Here is a 21,294-nt window from a genome sequence, read left to right as displayed (position 1 = left end):
CGTGTTGTCTTGATCCCTTGGCACAAAGCACAGGGTCTTTCCATGTCTCCAGCAAGGCTTTCAGCCAGTATAAATGAGCATAACATAACCAATGTCAATAAAAAGGGTTTGCCACCCTTAAGAGTCTAACCATAATTATCAAATTCTCCTTGAAATTTTTCTTTTTAGTTCCCTTTTAAAAAAAGTCTTTGTTACCCATCTCCTCACTGTGGGTAACCTCATTCTCTCCAAGCTCCAGCTGGAACCTGCATTACACTTTGCTCAGTGCCCTGTTGCAAAAAACATTCCCGATTCACAGCACTAAATCCCCTGCACATGTTCCTAAAATATCTTCTGTGGTTCCTCATGCCTAACTAAACAATGCAAAATCCTGATTCTCTGCATACCTCCCACAGCCATCCCAGCTGCTCCTGACACCTTTGCTTTCCCCTAGGCCCTCTTCACTCATCTGAAGTTACTCATCAGGAATCCCCTCCTCCATCACTTCTCTTAGTTTTTTTCCTTCATTGGACCACTTTTGGGGAATTAGGAGAAAGAAGTTATTTTAAATAAAACCTTGACAACTTCTTCTTTTCACATTAGTTTTAAAACTTATCATCATAACAAGATTTGAGCAGATGCATAAATGCTCATTTCTGGATGTTCAAGTCATCCCAAAGCCCTCTGGCCTGGGCTGTGTGTTGACCATGACACCATGGCCTCATGCTAATCCACATGACCTGTTTGGTCTTGAGAGCTTCTGAGTATGGGTCTAGGCAGCCTTTTTGCAGGGATGTGAGAGTCAGCAAATGCTCCCCAGCAGACAAATCTGCTCTTGAGAGCAGACTGGAACCCTGTGGAGATGCTGCCTTTGAGTCACATCTTCCCCATCTCCCTTTTATACTCTGTCCCCAAAAGTAGCTACCCTGAGGCATTTGCTTTGAAAGGACATAATCATATTGTTCCCCCCTCATTATCCCTATTCCCAGCATCTGCACCTCATTGTACAGTCATCTCTTCCCATCATTCTCTCTTAATTTAGTTTGGAAACTCTCTGGAGCAATGAGACATCATTATCTATTTTGTAAAGCGCCATTCAGAGCCGTGGCAGAGTGGCACACATACGTGACAGAAATCCTCCCCTCCCATTTTGCTCCACAAGAAATGCAGAGCGGGTTATGCTCAGAGCTCGCTGTGCAGCACGTGCTGCCAGCTTTCCCTGCAGCACAGGAGAGAGCTCACCAGGCTTTGGTCTTCACAGAGTGCTGTGGGAGGCGTCCAGCTGCTCCACTCCTGACAACCACAGTCCCACAGAACACATTTTGATGGCAGTTTCTGGAGTGCCAGAGCAATGATGCTCAGTAGCAAGGTGATTTCACCACCTACAAAGTCAGGAATATGCAGGTTTCCCCGCTGGTTTGGGAACATCCACAGGGTGCTTGCAGCATTGTAATGCACTCGGTGCAGCTCAGGCACACACAGCTGAGCTCCAGTAGCACATGTCAACATTCCCCCGTATGTTCCTCCCCTACAGACAACCCCACAGTCAAAGGCAGGGCAATTCCTTGGGCCAAAGGGAAGAAGAATTTTGTGGAGGGAAATCCTATGGCTCTCTTTGGAAAGACATAATTTCCACTGCAGCTAACAGTGCAGCCTGATGCTGGTTACAACAGGCAGTAGAACTGACACTGCTCTGGGAAGACAGAGGAACATTCAGCAGAATTGCTGATGCATCAGTTTTCCTCTATACCCCTGAAAAAATGCATATGTATTGTAAATGGTTGGGTTCAATGATGTCAAATGATTCTTTGAGTCTCCCTGGGGTCACCTATAGCTTACCAAAGTTAATGCGCTGAGAACTGGGCTAGATGTCACATCCTCAAACTAGTTTTCCTGGGATACCCTGGAGAACTGTGAATTGGCCACTGGATGGTTACTGAAACAATTAATAATCTCCCTTCCTTTTTAATAATGATAAAATATCTTTAATGGAGACCCAAAAAAACCAGCACAGATGATACTGCCTGCAGCAATGACAAAAGTTCTTTACTTGTTGCTAATGATGTAGAGCACTAGGCACATCCTGACGTTCCCCCAGCACAGAGCCTGTGTTCAGATCTGTGTACAGTCATGGCAGTGAGGGGAAAGTGCTGGACTGGGAGACAACAGACCTGGGGTCTGAACCTGACCTAATAGTGAACGGTCACCTAAACTCGGGTCCAGTCCTCTCCTATGTCTGTACTTCTGTTTCTATGTTCACCTTTGAAATGTTCTTTAAAATACATTGAAATTAGATTTTCTTTCTTAAACTTACATAGGACTGATAAAAGCAGTGAGGACCCACCTCTGTGGGAGTGGAACCGAGCAGTGGCACGATCATGTTACAAGCCCCAGCATGCCTGGACTGGGCTCTGTAGATGCAGCTGCACTGACCTCACAAGCAGATCACTCTTGGAGTGATTCCTGGTCTTGGGCATGAAACCCAGAAGAACCACAAGATGTTGGTTCTGACCTTGGCCATGCTCAATCAAGCCACTCACTTGCTCACCACATTACAAGTGAAACATGGAAAGAGTTTAGCATTCAAGCTGTGTGACCTAGCTGAGAGGAGACAGGAATGATGTCAAGGTTTTGTGCATGAAGCGTCCATGACAAAACATTATCTTAGGTCAGATGCTACTGAAATGTGAGAGGGAGGATGTCTGTCAGCCTATCAACAGCCAAAACAGGGAGCCACTGCCGTTTTATGCAGCAATACATGTAACACCTGTCAAACAGAAACTTCCTTTTCTACGGTTTGTAAAACCACTGGCCTGGGTACTAACTGGACTCCCATTACCAACACCTTTGGATTGGAAAGTAGCAGCCTGGGCCAGACAACAGCGCTAGGAATCAGCGTGCCCAAATATGCCAACAGCTAGAGCATCTGTGCTCGTTTCTGCTATTTAGATACAATTTGCGTTTAAAAACGAGGCCGTGCCCCCCAATCGCATCCGCTCTGTACCTACACACAGGTGGGCAGCGCGCTCACCCACACGCCGCCGGGGATGCCGGTCCGCGCTGAGGGGAGCGGCAGCGCTCCCGGGGCACGGCGCGGTGCCGGGCTCCCGGCGCGGGGCGCGGCCGGGACAGCCCGGGGCGGCCCCGGAGGCGATGCCGGGTGGCCGGGGACGGTGAGACGGGCAGGGACAGCCCCGCCGCCGGCACCCGCTTTCCCTAATGGGCATGTGCGGCGCTCGCACATGCCCACTCGGGCCGGCGGGCTGTGCCGCGCCGCGCTGCCGCCGCCGCCGCGGTGGCCGTGCGGCGGGACCGCGGGGCGCGCCGTCGGGCACCCCGGGACGCGGCCGGCCCCCGTCGCCGGGGGAAGTGCCCGCACGTTCCTGGCGGCGGGTCCCCGCAACAAAGCCCCCCACGAAACACACCCGATTACCCCTCCGGGGGGGGCGGCCGTTCCGCGGCCCCCCGCCCGCCCGTCGGGGCCGCGGGCAGCCCGCGCTGCCCCGTGGTCCCGGGGGCGGCGGTGCCGGCGGCGGCGGCGGGCGGGGCCGGGCGGGGCGGGGCGCGCCGCGGCGTCCCGAGCGCGGCCGGCGGCCCCGGCGGGAGCGCGGCGCTGCGCCCGCCGCCCCGAGCTCGGCGCCGCCCGGCGTGGCCCCGCGCCCCTGGGCGGAGGGCGGCGGCGGCGGGGGCGCCGCGGAGGGCTGTGCGCGCCCGCCCCGCCTCGCCTCGCCTGCCGCGGCCGGGGGATTAGTCAGCAGTCTGCGGGCAGCCCCGCTCCCGCGCAAACTCCGCGGCGGGGGCGGGGAGCGGCGCTTGCCCCTTCCCCTTCCCGCGGCGGGGCGGCGGCGGGGCTGCCCCCCCCCACACACACACCCCCCCGGCGGTCCGCGGCCAGGGGCGGCGGGTTGGGAAGTCAGGCACCGAGGGGCTGGGAAACTCCTCTCGGGCACGGCGGCGTTGCGGGAGGACGAGCGCCCGAGCCGCCCCGCGCACGCAGGCGGGCGGGCGGGCGCGCACACAGCCCGCACACACACGCACACGCGCGGCGGCGGCCCCCGGCCCCCCGCAGCCGCGGCCGGCGGGGAGGCGGCGCCCGGCGGGGCTGCCCCATGGTCTTGAGGGGGCCGTGGGGGAGCTGCGGGGGCCCCGGCGCGGCGCTCGCTCTCCTGCGCGCCCTCCGCACTAGGATGTTGCGGCAGGTCTTGCACAGGGGGCTGGGGACGTCCTTCTCCCGGCTCGGCCACTTCGTCGCCAGCCACCCGGTGTTCTTCGCCTCGGCACCCGTGCTCATCTCCATCCTGCTGGGCGCCAGCTTCAGCCGCTACCAGGTGGAGGAGAGCGTGGAGCACCTCCTGGCCCCCACGCACAGCCTGGCCAAGATCGAGAGGAACCTGGTGGACAGCCTCTTCCCGGTGAACCGCTCCAAGCACCGGCTCTACTCCGACCTGCAGACGCCTGGGAGGTACGGCCGGGTGATCATCACCTCCTTCCGCAAGGCCAACATGCTGGACCAGCACCACACCGATCTCATCCTCAAGGTAACCCCGGCGGGTCCCCCGGCCCCGAGCATCGCTCCCCCGCCTGGCCCGGCGCTCCGCATCCCGCCCCGCTCCCCGCACCTGCCCGCCGGCACGGACCCACCCGCGCATGCCGTGCTCTGCCCGCCCGGCACGGGCGCTGCCACCGCAGCTCCCCGGTCACCTCCCTGCAACAGTTGGGACGCCAGCCCGCCGCGGGGAGCCGGCACCGCGCTCCCCGCCCGCGCCGCGGGCTCCGCGCTCTCTCGCCCTTTTTTGTTTTTCTTTGTTGTTTTTTTCTTCCCCCCCCCATATTTTTTTTTTCTCCCAGTTTGCTTTTATTTGCCTTGGGTGATCAAGAAGGGCAGTCTGGCTTGCTTAAATAATTTTTTTGGTGTCTCTGTTGTGCTCCCGAGTTAGGGCATCTCGGGCTTTCATAAACTCAAACTTCAATAACAGTTAGGTACCAGTCTATCAGGCTGCCGAGAATGGTTTGGGGGGCTGCTGCTGTGTGTGGATTGCACTTCTGCATGGAGGGGGTAGCGCAAAACCTTCTTCTCACTGCTCATCAAGGCAAATGACATAACTCAGCAGCTTATTTTTAGTGGGTAGTGTTTTTTTCCCCTCCACTCCCAGCCCACCACCACCGGTTTCATAGATGAAGAGAAAATCCAGCCCAGCTATAGACTGCAGGCATGGTGCAGCCTGTGCTGCCGGTTCAAGTTAGAGCGGGCAGCATCTTCCCACTTGAGCAGCACAGAGTGTGCGAGTCACAATCTGACAGGACATCTCGCTGTGCTATATATCACAACATGTCAGAAACCTGCGTTGCTTGAAGCTGGTACTCTAGTTTATGCCCCAGTAGTTTTGAACAATCCTGGAAAGAAAAACAGGGATGATAGATGCAAAAACTTGAGTGTTAAGAGGGTCAAGTTCACTCAAGAAAAAGGAAAGGAAGATTTGGAAATAAGCAGAGGTGTGGCTAGCTCAACCCTGCACATTTTTGCTGTTGCCTTGTAGAAGCCCAAAAGATTTCAGGATTGGTTTGTTTTTCTTCCCTCTGAATGTCAAACTGTCAGCCCATATAAAAGCCAATGTTAATTCTTCTTTATCGCTTCAAGGAGTGTCTCTTCTAAAATGAGAAAACAGATGCAAACACCTATTGTAAGAGACTTCAGGGAGACCTCTCTCTTTACTAAACAATGAAATAACTGTTACAGTGAATTTATTTATGTTTTACTTCCACTGTAGGCACATACAGAACTGTGGTACAGAGCCACACAGTATTTTTTGTTTTCTTTTTGACATATTACCCAACAGTAATGAGCAAACATTTAATGAGTGTCGACTCACTAAGTACAGTAACAGCAATGTTACTGGCGAATGAGAAAACTCCAGAGAAATCATTTTCATTCCTTCATTTCCTTGCACTGTGAATTGCATTTGCATCCAATATGTGCACATTTACTCAGTCATAGGATAATAATGATAATGGATTTTTTTTCTCTGTACTGCTTTCTCTGGAGATCTGTAGTTTTATCAATAGCAGAGTGACACACAAATAAATGGTACTCAGAATCTTTCTGCAGGCAAACTTCTGCATAAAATTTATCACATCAGCAAAAGAGGTATAACTTTAAAAGTTCTGTCAGTATTTAACATGGCCTCATTATTAATAGGCAGAATTCACTAAAAAATTATTCTTTTTCTTTTAGTGAGATAAGGAATACCATTGCCATTTGATTGTTTAGATGTTGTCAGACGTGTCTGATGCATTATTTCCAACTCTTTACTTATCTAGTTAATTCCAGTATGTTTTGTGTAGAATGAATTCGGTTCCTTGTCCTGATGATGCTTCTGTCTGTGGGCAGAGGCAGGCTCAGCCTGTCCAGTCTTGTGGATAGCCCGTCCCATGGGCCACAGAACGGCAAAACAGGAGGGAGGGCTCCTAGCTCCCAGTATTGGTACATCTGTGGTGGTGCAGGCCTACATCACCTGGTGCTAACAGGGCCCACCAAGGGAAGGAGAAGGAAAAAGGTGACCATCAAGGCTTTCCTGTACACATTCTGTTACATGAAAGGGAGAAGAGAGCAAAGGCAGCCCCAGCTGCAGTCCAGAGCAAACCAGCTCAAAGGACTGTGCTTGTGAATAAGTGTCCTGGCTGAAACCACAGAGTAAATCCCACTCACATTTCTGAAGCTGCCATGTAAGCACAGAACCTACACGGCAGCTCTTGCTTATCTTTCCTTTTCTGGAGGATGACCTCCCCAAGGGAGAGGTTTTGCTTTGGAATAAATGTCAGGTTGGATGCTGGCTCCTCCCACATGGCTGTTGCTGCATCTCCACCCACAAGCAGGAGGATGGGAGACACAGGAGGATGGCTGCCCCAGGCAGATGCTGGATGCTCTTGCAGCACGTCTTGTTGGTTTCCTTACCTGCCATATCCCGCTTCATCTGCCAAAGAGGGAAAAGAATGAGCCTTGAGCAGCTACAGTTTCCTTAGTCATGTGTCAAAGAAAGGGGATTTTCCCTGATTTAGGCAGAGGAAGAAGTCAGCTTCTGTTACTGTTCCTTAGTAAAGGGATACAAAGTTTTGGACTCCAAGCGGTTGAAACTGAAACATAGACGGTCCTGTCAAAAGTTAATCAGTCTAACATCCAAGTGAGTTCATTATTCAATGAAATGACTCTTATGGTGACATCTCTAAAACACTCTGGTTAGCTTAGTGCAGTTCTGGTGGGCGCGTTACCCGGCTGAGCAAGTCACCACTGCCAGTGCTGCACGATGCCTTGTTGCTGGCTGGGAAGGGATCCTGGGCAGGGCTCAGCCTCAGGACTGTCTCAGCCCAGGGCCAGGCAGCGCTCCCAGAGCAGGAGCTGCTGGATTCTGCCGCTGCCAGCGCACATTGCCAGCGCCACGCTGCCTGCCCCCAGCACAGCCCCAGCTCCTGCAGGACGCACACGCTGCTCCACACAGGGTCCCCCCTCCTTAGCAGAGAGGTGTGTGGCTCCCTTATGGAATAGTTTTGCTTTTGAGACGATGCCAAGTATTCTTTTTTCCCTTATTTTTGTGTAAATCTCTATCCATCGTTCTCATAGCTCCCTGTAAGTGCTTACACCATTCTAGGCCTGCCATCCCAACGTTGCATTTCCAGCTGCCATAGTCATTTGCAGAAGGGAGAAATCTAAACATATCCTCAGTCTCTGGTCTTGAATAGGTGTTCCAATAAAAAGCCTTGGTAGAATCTCAGATATGGAAGAGATGCATCCTGAGACTGAGATATCGTGGGAGGACAATAATGAAATTTTACTTGCTGCAGTACCTGCTCTGTAGCTGAGCATAGGGAACTGGCATCCTGTGCTGTTGTTGTACAGGACGTTTCTTCCTCAAGATTTGTCTTCTGAGAGAGAGAGGTAGGAGGTAAAAATACCTAATTGAAGAAAGTGTGCTTTTACCCCTGTATTTCCCGTGAGTGCTTAGAAAAGCAAAAATAATTGGGATACTTGGTGTGGACCATCATGCAGAGGTTCAGATGATTATATAAAGTCTTTAGAAATTCTCTAAGAAAACCTAGAATCCCACCTAAAAATAGTGTTAGAATAGGCCCCCTATCATTTCATGGTGATATTTTCACTTGCAGCGAGAGACTTGTTAGGTTAAAGTTACACAAACTCATGGGAATACAGACCTAGACAGATTTTTGAACCTCAGAAAATACGTTCTAACTTAGACAGAATTTGAGACACCGATCCTTCCGATTCTGTTTATTTCTGTATTCTTACAGTGAGTTAACTGCACCATACCAAAGACTTTTTTAATGTAAAGATTTATCTTTTTTTTTTTTTTCAGAAAAATATTCTCTCTTCCTTTTCCATTACTGTGTTTATAACAATAACACAGTACTAATATTTTTTGGGCAAAAACTCCACTTAAGATGTCAAGATGAGAAGGGATTGAAATGTAACACGCCTTACTGAAGGGGATTGTATTTGCAGTTTCCTTCTATAAAAATCTGTAGATGACAGGGGTTTTTTTTCTTAAAGAAACCTTTACTAACTACAGATCTGTAGTGCTTATAGATTGCTTCTCTTATAAACTGGCCATTATTTGATCTAGGTAACTGACTAAGTATTTGTACACACAAATAAAGTAAAGTCAGGTATTTCTGTTTAAGGACACATTTATTTAAGAACTTCTTAACTTCTGATTGCTGCAGAACGAAAGAGTTTAGCTTAAAAATCTTGCAGACCTCATAGTTGTTGGGGTTTTGTTTCCTCTCTCTGCTCCCTAATGATGCTGTTCCTGTTAACGTGTGTGTTGGCACGCTCTGTCTGCGGTCCTCACGGATTTCCTCACTTACTTTGTACATGTGAGGAAATTCGTGGAGGAAACAACCGTGTTTAGAAATAACCACGTTCCCTTGTCTGTGGTATTCCCAATTGCTTTGCTGTACAAACATGGCACGCTTAAACCATTATTTCCAAAGTCAGTGGAAGTGGTTGAAAGCTGGGTCTGTTGCAATCCTGAGTAACGCAAGGTACCCTTTTTTTAGAAACTTTTGGCTACTCCTGAATGCCTGGACACAGGAAGTCAGCTGTGGATCTAGCAATGGATGCAGTAGGTCTCCACCTTCTCGGGGTAGCTTAAGCACTAAAAACACTTCTTGGGAAACAGTCAATAGAACATACAGTGCATTCTGCTGAAAACAAAATAAAGGATGAAGTCATGTCTTTAGAGCAAGGCTGTAAGATGAGGGGAAGAGTCCTAATACAAGAAAAACAAGGGTGTGAAAGCAGCAGAAGTGCAAGCCTGTTGTCATAGCAGCACAATGCTGCAGGGCTAAAATGTATCTTATGCGAAAACAGATGAGAATTAAGATACGCAGGTAAGATCCAGGCACAGCCAAGGAAGAGGGAAGGTAAATAGCACGTTGCAAGGACAGTGTGGAAGTGTGTGCAGAAACCCCCCTAAGCTCCCGGTGTCAGCAGCAGCAGCTCCTCACAGTCATTCCTGCAGGCAAGAGGGTTTGGTCTCTCCCGCAGGCACTGGTCAGCGCCTGGAGCAGAAGTCCTAAAGTTGCCTGTGCCTGGGAGGACGATCACATCCCCCTGGTGCCCACCAGCCCCCGGCCCTGCTCCAGTAGCACCAGCCAGGATGGAGCCCCTCCGCTCTCCCTCCTGCTTCACTCCATGGTGTGATGCTCCCCACCACCCCGCGCTGCTGCCGCCGAGCAGCCCGTGCTCAGAATGCCCAGCATCCCGTGTGCCTTGCCTTTCCTGCCTTGGAAGGTCAAACTTTGCTTCCCCTCTGGCAAACAGAACACATGGAGGACAGGTGTTTTCAGAAGGTGGCTGGATGTGTTGTGTGTGCTGGGGGCATCGCCCCTCAGGGAGAGCACACGGGTGGGCAGGGCAGGCATCAGAGGCCAGGGACATCTGTGCCACCCTCAGGCCACCCCCAGGCAGTGTCACAAGGCTGAGGGAGAGCTGCCAGGCCTCCCCATTGACCACATTTGTACTTCCTAAAATCTGTGACAAGGCCCTGCCTTTAAATTGGGGGTTACAGCCAGAGAACCCCCTCTTTCTTGTTGAGAGACAGAAGGAGGAGCCGAGTTGTTGACTGAGACCGTGGGCTGTGAACCTGCAGCTATTGAGGTTTCCCTGCGGCGCAGAAGGGGCTGTTCCTCAGGCTTCTGCTTGGCAAGAGCCCCCTGGGAAGCAGGATAAAGATGGAAGGGTGTTCATGGAGACATCTGAAGTGCATGGAGAAAGCCACCCGTGGTGGAACTGATGCAAGATCAGACACAGGAGCGAAGTTTTATTCTTTTTTTCCCATCATGAAGAATTGATCTTGTTGCCGCACACCGGGCTGCGCGGAGAGGTTTCTGCTGCCCAGGTGTCCTGTCATCCAGCAGCAGTCAGCCCAAAAAACAGAGTGGGCTTCTCTCGGTGGAACAAATTCAGGCAGATTTACAAGGTGTCAGAATTAAGATGGTATTGATTAGAAAAGCTTCTCCACTTCAGATTAGAAAAGAGAAATCATATCTAGCGATTTTCTGTAGCTACCAAGAAGACAGATGGAAATGTAAATGTACGCACATCTGCCGCTTCCAGCACTAATAGTTGTCCCTCAGTTGATGGCTTGTAGTTTGAGCAATTTTTAGATTTTATTTTTCTGAAAAATGTTTGGAGAAAAGATAAATCCTTGTGTTTTGGACAGCTGAAAAAATTAGTTGCAAAAATAAATCCCGTGCATAATTAGTATCTTAGCATCTCTTCAGGAAACCTGATTGTAGGACTGAGAAAAAGAGCCAAACTACTCATAGCGATCCTTGCTGCTTGCTCTCCAGCTGTGACTTCTAATGTTTACCCCCAGCTATTAGGATCTCTTGCCTTCCTCTGTGCTGTGTGCACACTCTTCATCCCTTGCTAGGCTGGCATGGTCAGGAGGCCACTGCCCACCACCCTCCTTGAACCCCTACCCTGGACCCTGGTCTCGCACTGACAGCAGGGCACAGCCCTGGCCAGGGGCTCCCTTGCCCTCCCTCTCTGCACCTTCTGATGAAAATGCACTCTTGAAAGTTTAATTCTGCCCGTATCTGCAGAACCCACAGTGGGGATTTTTTGTAAATTAAGCTGGAAGCTGTGCAAGTTTTTCCCTCTCATAACCTTTTTACGTTTTGACTGAGGCCACCTCTTGACGTGAAAAAAAAGTACACTGCAAAGGTATGAAATGCCAGAGATTACTGAGATCATTGAAAAAGTGGAGAAATTTATAGCTATCCATTAAAGGCATTTTCTCCTCTTCATTTTCCTTGGCACAAGTTACCTGTAAAAATTACTAAAAGAGTAAACCAGCTTCTCATAAAAATGATGTGTATATTTAAAATTATTGTCTTCATCCTGCTTTCTAGTTTTTCAGTCATGAACCCAAAACAGTGATAAAATTTTAAATAGTAATAGGTAATGAGTTCAGAGACTTCTCAGTCTTTCTTCCATAACCATGAGTTTAGGATTTTTTTTCTTTTTTGATTTTTTTTTAATGAAAGCTGTGATTTAAAAAAAAAATGCAATACTTCAGGCTCCAGGACTCAGAAAAAACAGACTTGGTGAAAATGACAGCATAAATATTCTAAGAGTGGTAACACTGAAGAGCAAAGCTAATATCGGATTTGAACCATCAGATGGAGACTGCAAGACTAAATAAGTCAAATAATAGCAGCAACAACAAAGTAATACGGCTTTGCAAAGATGATGCTCCTGAGAGTAAAACACATCTGCCTGCCAGATCATTGGCAGTGCAGGAGGACATCCATATATCTAGCTAGTTTTGTCTCATTGGCCATTCATTGACTGTATGTCAAGTACAAAGTATAGTCGAGTCCTTAGAGTGAGTTATGTCCTCTATAAATACCACATATCACTGCTCAGCAGCAAAACCAAACATATTTTTGAGGTATATATGATAAGCAGGAGGTAGTTTACACATCCTTATGATTAAAAATGGTGTCTGTGACTGACCCAGCTTCCAAGAGAGTCAGGATGTGTTTTCATGAGCTGGGCATGGGACCTTGTTAAAGACTGAATGGTCCCATTGCATTTTGCTGTGGCTGTCACTGTGGAGTTTCCCTGGGAGCAAAGCTGTGCCACCAGCAAGGTGAGATCCAAGTGGGACACTGGTGGTTGGGTCCTCATCCCCTTTGCCCATAGATTTGATTGGGGTAGGAAATTATGTAATGTGAGCTTAAAGGATTTCTGGGATTGGACCATTTTGCAGATGAATCAGCAGATTCTAACCCATCCCTGCTGGGAAGGGATCTGTTTCCCTCACAGGGAGGCTGCAGACTTCTTTGTTACCTGATTAAATTAACAAAATTCTGGCAATACCTTCTCACTTTCGAATTAAAGGATTTTTCGACAAAGCACTTTTTTCTCACTCCTTCTTGTAGCTTCCTGCATCTTTTGCAGGGACTTAAGAATAAAAACAAGCTTTCCTTTCTGTCCTGACCATACATCTCCAAGTACAACCCTTTTGCCTTCAGGCTCAGCTTTGATGGCACTGCTGAAGTTGTGTACAGTGGAGAGCTGGCTCATAGAGCCCAGCGTGGGGCTTGGCCATCCCAGGGCACCCAAACTGAGGGGCTCTGGTTCCCAGCACCTGTCTTCCTGTGCTGGTGGCAGAGATAGGAGAACCAGCAAAAATAAAACAGTTTGAAGAACTCCCAGCCATGGCTCTCTGAGGCCCTGGTGCAAATGCCATAGCCCAGGATAAGTGGAAGGATTTTTGCTTCCTGGCATCCCCTCCTGGTCCCATGGACAGAACCAGCTGGCAGGGAAGTGCAATTTCACCACTTCTCATCTGTCAGCTGTGCCACAGGTTTAAACATGGTTTGGTGGGGAGGTGTGAGACCAGTACAGCCCTCACCTGGAGATATTTGCTGAAAGGGATTTGTCTCCGTGTTGAAGCCATCATTCCTCTCTGTCTAAAATAAATAACCAAGTGAGCATGGGACTTAAAGTAAGCAAAGACCAAGACCAAGATGTTACCAAATGGAAATTACTAAAGACTTAAGGAAAACACTGTTCTAGAAATCTCTAAGGTGGTGCAGGACACATAAATACCATTTTCGGAAGGGAGAGGGGCAGCCCAAGAAATGATCACTGTTTAAATAATGGCAGAAGGAAGAAGCGGATGTTATTATTTCATGTCTGAACACTTTCAGGGACCATGTGCCACTGTGGTGAGGGAGCTTAGGTGGTGCTGTGCAGTTCTCATGCTGCAGTGCTCTGGCATCTCAGCAGTGAGCTGCTTTTTGGTTCCTTGCACTGTTAGCTAGCTAAAAAAGCTGGGAGTGATGAGCAAGCAATGCATGTCTCCCTTCAAGAAGAAGCATTCATTCAGATTTTGTTATTCCTTTAAATTTCCCTTTCTTCTAATAGGATGAGTAAGGATAAGAACAGCTGGATAAATGAGGATCTGGTAGTCAGTCATTTGTCCCAGGACTAGGTGCCAGGTTTATTCAATGGTTACTTGCTATTAGAATCCTCTGCACTGAGGAGTGCAATATGCATTATTCATTAGCATATTGCTAATGTTGTCCCCATCACACAACAGCCTTTACCATCAGACTGAAGTTTCCTGGGGAACCTCCTGGTGTACCATAGGCAAGCCAAATTGCAGACTGTGCAATCCTTTGAACTCACAGGATGTGCCCTTGTAAGCTCTTGGAGCTTCTGTTTTCTGTGGAAGCCAGTCACTCATGGTTATGACTGTGGGCTCTGGATGGGTGGAAAAATCTGTGTGGCCACAGCTGAATTCCCAGCATGGCAGCAGAAAGGAGAGTGCCCTGGGACTGCAGCTCTCACCAGGGAGGAGGCAGCATCCTGTGGCTCACAGGTTGCCACAGGCAAGCAAAGGGAGAAAGGAGAGAGAGCCTGCAGCCATGCTGCAGCACACCCCTGCCCTGCACTGAGGCAGCAGAGGGCTGAAAAAACTGCAGATAAAGTGTTGTGTTTGTCTTGAGAAGGAAAGTCTGGGTCAGAATTCCTGGTGCTGAATCCTTGAGCATGCTGGTGCAGTTCTCAGCATACTTTGTTGGGATGGAGGGAATGGCAAGCTTTCCTCTTCTTTGGCTGTTTGCCTCCAATTTGAGACCAAACATTGTGGCCACTGGCAAAGCTCATAGCTGCTCTAAACTGCACAAGCTTGCAGCCAGCTCTGGGGCTGCTCAGCTGCCAGGATGTGCCAGGACACAGAGCTGTCTGCCTGCTTCCCTCTCTTCCCCAAAGCCCCATTGCTGAGAGGTGGGATGGGCAGGTCCTCTCCACGCAGCGCTTGGTCCAGCCCAGCACCAGGCCACTGCTGCAGAACAAGCTCCTCAGCCTGAAATTATCATTTCCAAGAGGAAAGGAGTATTGTAGGTATGACATTTAGCTTCTAGCCCTTCACTAAAGATGAAGTAGTAGCTGTAATAGATGAGGTTATTTTATAACCTAAATATTAAAACAAGGTGCTTCAGATGTGGAAGGAAGCAAATGCTGCAGTGAGGCAGAGTGGGTAAATAGCAACACACACTGTTTGATAAAAGTTGCATGTCAGTTTAGTTTCTTCTGCATTGTGTCACTCCATAGATCCTCTCTGAAGCAGTTGTATTGTGAATCTAATAAAGGCAGGAAATTCCTTCTATTCCTCCTGGTTTCCCTCAGCTGGGCTTCTTTATGTGACGTCTGATTTTATAGCTGTTGTCAATGAAAACCATTCAGTAGCTCCCATTGCAAAAAAATTAAAATCAGATATCTGTCTTTGATCTGGTAAATCAGGGCATTTTCCCCAAACTGTGGTCACGTACAATAGAATTTGTACCCCAAAACAGCAGAACTTTGCAAGTCCAATCTGAAAAACATAGGAAGTATTCCCCGTAGAGGTTAATTTCTTTGCCATGTTCCTGCAAATATTTTATTTCATTTTGTTTTATAAGAAAGTTGTGCAAAAGACCCTAATCTGTTGCACAGACAGTTACATTTTTTTCTCCCACCACAATGGAAAATTTTGCTTCTCACCATGGCCAGGTATCATGTTCTCACAGTACTGTGACAAGATTTGTTAGTTCAGTTCATTTCTCAAACTTATCTTCCTAACATAAGTATTGAACTGTTGTTTCTGAAAAAATTAAAACTACTCAAAGGTGGAAAACCACACCCCCAAGCTGCTAGAGAAACAAGATGAGAATATAGGAATGTTGTAACCTTTGTCTATATGATGTCACATTGTCCTGAGGAATGGAGACAACATAACTAAATTTATACCCATCACAGAGTGTGCAATGTAATCACAAAACAATCAGATTGATAGTACCATATAAATTAGGTACCATATAAATTAGGAGGGGGAAGGGTGGCTGGGTGGGGTGCTGCAAATAAGTCTCAAATACCACACAAAAGTCTCTATAACTGTTTAGTTGCAACAGATACAGGAGGTTAGCCAGGATTATTAGACATTTTTCCATTGCCCCCAGAAGAGTGTATAAGCTCTACTGCTCTCCTGTACACTATCTTCTATTTTTTAAAGGGTTTATCTTCAGACAGAGTGATACACAAAAACAAATTCAATATTTTATTTTTGAAAACATTGTAACCGTAGCCTATTTGGGCCATTCTTTTGCCATATTTTGAATTTCTGGTTTCTTCTATGTTGACTAAAATAGATTCAGAAAACGTTGCAAGAGTTTTCTATATTTTTCAAGAAGAGATGGTATTTTTTTCTGCCTTTCTGATGCTCAAAAATAACTGAATCGTTTTGGGATCAGAGCTCAGGCATGGCAAATTTCAGAAGGATGAGAAACAAAAGGGAAGGTCCAATAAGAGCTGCTAGACCCAAAAATAACCTACAAACCCTAAAGTTAGGGGACCCTCACTAATTAACAGAACCTCTCAGAGAGAGCAAGAGAAAACCAGTGTCTGTCTGTGCCATTGCTTCCAGCTCTCAGACTGCTGAGGATTTGATGGGGGAAAAAGGGAGGAGAAAAGAGGACAAATTGCTTATTGCCAGACCTCTTTTCCCTGCTGTGCCAATGGTCTCTATTCGTAGGACATGCAGCTGTGGCCTGTGCTGGTCCCTGCACTGCCAGGCTGCCAGCGCATCCTGCACAGCTGGCACACCTGGTCACGGTGCTCTTCTGCCTTCTGCACTTCAAGCTGATCTCTTGAGAGGGTAATTGGGCAATCCTGAGCACAACAGTGTCCCTGGACACGGCTGGGCTTTAGCTGGACCTGTTGAGTTTACTTATTTAGAGAGGCCAAACAGCAGCTGCACATGGCACATACACACGTCACATTATGCCAGAGTTACCAGCAAAGGACACAGGGGAATAATACTGCTGATTTAATGCATGTTTCCTATTTTTTTCTTTTTTTTTGCAATGAGTGTGCTGTTAATACTGCAGTCACCAGAACTTTTGTTGGTGTTGCTTAGGTGAAATAGAAAAGGGACGGCGGTGAGGAGCTGCTGTCGTTCTGGCTGCTGCTGTGCGAGATGAACTGATGAATAACGTGTGTGATTTCTCTTTCCCTTGTAGTTGCACTCTGCAGTGACCAGGATCCAAGTTCAAAGACCTGGTTTCAATTACACCTTTGCCCATATATGTATCCTGAACAATGACAAGACATGCATAGTGGACGACATAGTGCATGTACTGGAGGAATTAAAGGCTGCTCGTTCTTCTAATCGAACTAATTTTGCAATCACTTATCCGATTACTCACTTAAAGGATGGCAGGGAAGTGTACAATGGGCATCAGCTCGGTGGGGTTACTGTGCACAGCAAGGACCGGGTGAAGTCTGCAGAAGCCATTCAGCTCACCTACTACTTGCAGGCAATCAACTCCTTGAATGACATGGTGGCAGAGAAGTGGGAGTCCATTTTTTGTGACACTGTTGAACTTTTCCAGAAATCCAACAGGAAAGTCAAAATGTATCCTTTCACTTCCTCTTCGCTGAAGGAGGATTTCCAGAAGACGAGCAGGGTGTCAGAACGCTACCTGATCACAAGCTTGGTCCTTGTGGTCACCTTGGCCATTCTCTGCTGCTCCATGCAGGATTGTGTCCGCAGCAAACCCTGGCTTGGCCTGCTGGGATTGCTGACAGTGACCCTTGCCACCCTGACTGCTGCTGGGATCATCAATCTCACTGGTGGGAAATACAATTCCACCTTCCTGGGAATCCCCTTCGTCATGTTAGGTAACTATCTCCTCTCTCTCTTTTGTGTGTTTGTGCCTTCCTGACGCATTTCCCAGCAAGCAGACAAGCATCACTGCATGGTTCCTGTTTTCTCATTCCTGCAGCACTGCCCCATGCCAAATGCACACTGCCTCTTTTCCTAAACTGTTTTTACGGTGCCTGGATGTTAAAATCATGCGTGGGGCTCCAGTATGGCATAGCACAATGCTGTGGGATGTGGGGCCTGTGCAGCAGCAAGGAACAAAGATGTGCAAATGCTGTGCGTTTTGCAGAGAGGGAGCCCAGCTGCTGCTTCTCTGTGGATGTTTGATTCTGGCTTTGGAGGGAGACCTTTGCAGTGGTCCCTATACAACACTGACAGCATCAGCTGTGCTGGCAAATCAAAGGGCTGCCCATGTTGGGCATTTAGGGAGTGCTGGCTCCTCCGGAGACCAGAGCGATGCTGTCCTGGCTTATCCTGTGGGATAAGAGTGGTGGTTGTTCTGGGTTGCACTTCTCCAGAAGTCCCTATGTTGGCTGAGGAAGCACAGGGAGAGTTTCACAGCCCTGGGGGAGAGAACTTTGGTACCCCTGGTCAGGGATGGACCAGCAAGCTCAGCACCAGCACATCCCATGGCAGAGGGTTGTGCAGGGAAGCAGCACTGGCTGCTCCCTGGCTCCTGTGCCAGCAGAGACATCTTTATCTCCCTGGGTTTTGTACCACCTTCACTCACTGTGGAGTGTGGAGTGGTTTCAGTTTTGTTTTGTTTTCGTCGAGGGTAGGAACAGGGAGGACAGAAGTCTGGTCGTCTTGCTCCCAAACCAAAGTCAGAGCCCTCTCCTGCTGGCACCAGGGCATTTGTGGGAATTCTGCATATTATACCCAAAGAGGCAGGAGGACTTCACGGGAGACAAAACAAGAGCTCTGGAGAGTTCACAGCCTCTTTGTTTGTTTTTGGTTCATAACCAGTGTGAAAAGCTTTGTGCACTGTAGGTGTTTAATATGTCCTTGTTCACGCCATCATTCATTTGTGGAGAATAATACATGCATTGATTTGATCACAGCTTCCCCAGCTGAAAATCAGTGTTCAGTAATACTTCAGGTTTCAAGTGTAAGAGTGTCTCCACTGACTTAGTCACATCATGTAGTGATATGACACGTTTTGAGCACAGCTATTTTTATATCCAGCACCAGGTTCCTGGGCTGTGCTGGTACTGTAGTGCTGCTGCACTGTGGTATTGTTGCACTTTAATTAAAGACTATGGTTCAATGCATCACACTACCAGTTAACATACAGAATATATTCTGTGACAAACAGAATCCAGCTACATTACATCGGCTGTCATTTTCAGATGACATCCATGAAAATTAAACTACATTGTAATCTAGAGGAAATGCAACACAAAAAAGTCAAGGGTCAAAAGAAGGGTATCTTTCTGACCTGAGTCTCTGGTTTCTTTGGTGGGTTTTTATGCCTGTTCATGTATTATAAAATTCAATTCTTCAAACTAAGTAGTGTATATTAAGTGTAACTTTAGATAGGAGGGGATTTTCAGACGTGTTACAGGAGTAGCAGAAAAGCAGTCTAAAGTCCAGACTTATGAAGTGAAAGTACATGGGAAAGGTGATTCAAAACTATGAAATATTAGCTTTGTTCAGGAATCAAATATCTGCTCGCTGGGACAACCTTTCAGATCTTTAATTTACTAGTAGTGACAATGCTGAGACTTGAAATCCTCAAAGATTTACAGATAACTATGAAAAGTTTCACATGTCTATTTTAGTGCTCCTTTAAGTGCCAAGCTGTATAGTCAACTCTGCTTTTCTTTCATTTTTTTTTCTCTTTCCTGATTTTTTTTTTTGCTCTTTCGTGGTTGAAGTATTCCACTCTTAAAAGGGCAGCTGAGCTCCCACTGTGAGCAAGTGAAGATAGAGCAGCCAAGTTCCTGTAAATCTTGCCCGCTTCCCCAGCTGCATAAAACCTCCCAAGGGATGGGAATATCAACAGGTGAACAGAAGGCACTGACAGCATTTTGGAGTTTTAAATGAGAACTGTTTTACTGTTTTAAACTGGCAGAACCGTTTTACTGTTTTAAACTGGCAGATAGCTAGAAAGGCAGGTTGGCCCTTTTTTTTCTTCCTGAAGTACAAAGTAAAGATTCATGTGTTTTGAAATATATTTCATACCTAGATGTTGTTTTACTCATAAAGGATGTTTTAAGTCAAGGCAACTGAAGGCTACAGACAGCAAGAACCCTCCATTACAGCCCACTGAACTGCTACCACTTAATTTCAGTGACCATCAGATTAGATCATAGATTAACTGACCTTTAGAAAGCTAAAGGATTTCTGGCTAACGATGTAGCCCTGTATCTATTACTCATAATCTCATGGCTAAAAGCAGAAATGGGATAGAAAAAATGATTACACCGGACACATTTCAGGCACAGCCCCTTTCCTGGTATACATCATTAATGAAGTTTCCCTGGTTTGTAGCAGCTGAGGATTTTTAACTTTTCATCAGCGTTGCGGAGGCGGGGGGACACTCTCCAGACATCATTTGACACAGGATAAGATTACATCTTTCATAACAAATAGTTTTCATCATGCACTTTGTCTCCTCCTTGGACCACTTCCTCCTGTGTTTCACCGCACAACCACTGCAGCATTTGCATCATGTCTAACCTGAGTTCCCCTTTTGCAACTTAGCTGTCCTCCTTATTTATCCATTGCATCTGGAAAATAAATTATTTTCTTTTTCTTTGCATATTTGGTACCACTCTCACTCTCACAGAAGACTGGTCTTCTTTCTTTTCTTCCCAGCTTTCCTCAGACTGTGTTTATCAGACTTCCAGCAATCTTCTTACTTTTGACCATTCCACATCTTCCATGTGTGGTGCCTAAATCCAGGCACAGGATTCAGACTGAGGCTTTCAGCAGCACGTAGAGTAGGAGGATGATTTTTCACATCTTGCATATGGCACTGCTGTTCATACATCGCCATATGTCATTCATTTTTTCCTCAGCAGTATGAAATGGCTGGCATTTGGTTGGTGGTACATGGTAATTCACAGATCCTCCATGTCATTTTCTACCCTGTTTTCACAGTCATTTATTCCAAACTACATGTAGAAGTTTGCCCCTGTCCTTGCTGAATTATAGCTTGTTTGTCTCACACCATTTCTCCTCAATAAGTTTGTCTGGAGACCATCACTGTCTCCAAGATGTATTAGCTGGACAGCAATGTCTTGCAATTATCAGTCTTTTCATATTTTCAAGAATTACTTTCTGAATAGGTTGTCCAGTCACAAGCCCATTGTAAAAATATAGGCACTATGTCTGGAAAATAGTCTGATCAAAGTGCTTTGTAATACTTCTTCCATTCATCCTGTTTTCTTTGACATCCCTTATTCATCAGCCATTTCCAAAAACAAACAAGCTACAGTGAAGGGTACCAGCCTCTGTGGATGTTGAATCCTCAGCTTTTGCATCAACAGGGAATTTTAAAAGTTACTAAATTACCATGACTTACCAAATTACAGTCTTAAGCTCAGGCTGTGTAACTGTAGGCAGGAATATCTTTTACTCCTACTCCACCTGTTAAATATGACATGCCAGTTTAAACACTTCATACTTTGGTTTTAATCATGGTAGTTTATTTTAATTTATTTTACTTTTAATTAAGCCAGATTACTGTAACCCATCTTACAAAAGATGACTCTACATAGTCTGAGTATGTCACTACTGTGATGATTTTTATGGTGAGGCAGGTTTTCTTTTTTGCTGTCCTTGATTTCTAACTCAATGGCAAAAACTGAAGCCAGGAGGAATGTTGCCAGTTCCCCAGCAGATACTAAAAGATTGAAGATTCCCTTTGGTGCCTGGAGGTCCAGCTGTGAGCTGTGGCTGGGGCTGGGGCTGGCCTGAACCCCACTGAGGCAGCAGAGTCCAGGCTGGCTGCAGCCACTCTTTTCTCTGGGATATCTTGTCAAGTCAAACTGGGAACTGCTCCTCTCCAGTTATAGATTAAGACAGGTACTTCTGACTTGAAAGTCAAGCCTAAAACCTGGGAAAATTAGGAGGC

General features: G+C 47.3%; 1 protein-coding gene across 1 annotated transcript in view; it reads left to right on the top strand.

The window, feature by feature from the left end:
• Positions 1-3,606: 3,606 nt before the first annotated feature.
• PTCHD1 (patched domain containing 1) overlaps positions 3,607-21,294 on the top strand; it is a 39,177-nt gene continuing 21,489 nt past the window's right edge. The window contains exons 1-2 of the mRNA XM_064407459.1: positions 3,607-4,517; positions 16,570-17,230. Of these exons, the coding sequence (XP_064263529.1) occupies positions 4,089-4,517; positions 16,570-17,230 (1,090 nt within the window). The 5' untranslated portion in view covers positions 3,607-4,088. The remainder of the gene's footprint in view (positions 4,518-16,569; positions 17,231-21,294) is intronic.

Source organism: Passer domesticus, chromosome 2 (assembly GCF_036417665.1).
Source record: "Passer domesticus isolate bPasDom1 chromosome 2, bPasDom1.hap1, whole genome shotgun sequence".
Taxonomy (NCBI): Eukaryota; Metazoa; Chordata; class Aves; order Passeriformes; family Passeridae; genus Passer; species Passer domesticus.
Note: the sequence above shows the minus strand (reverse complement) of the source record. Positions and strands in the feature narration are given on the sequence as shown.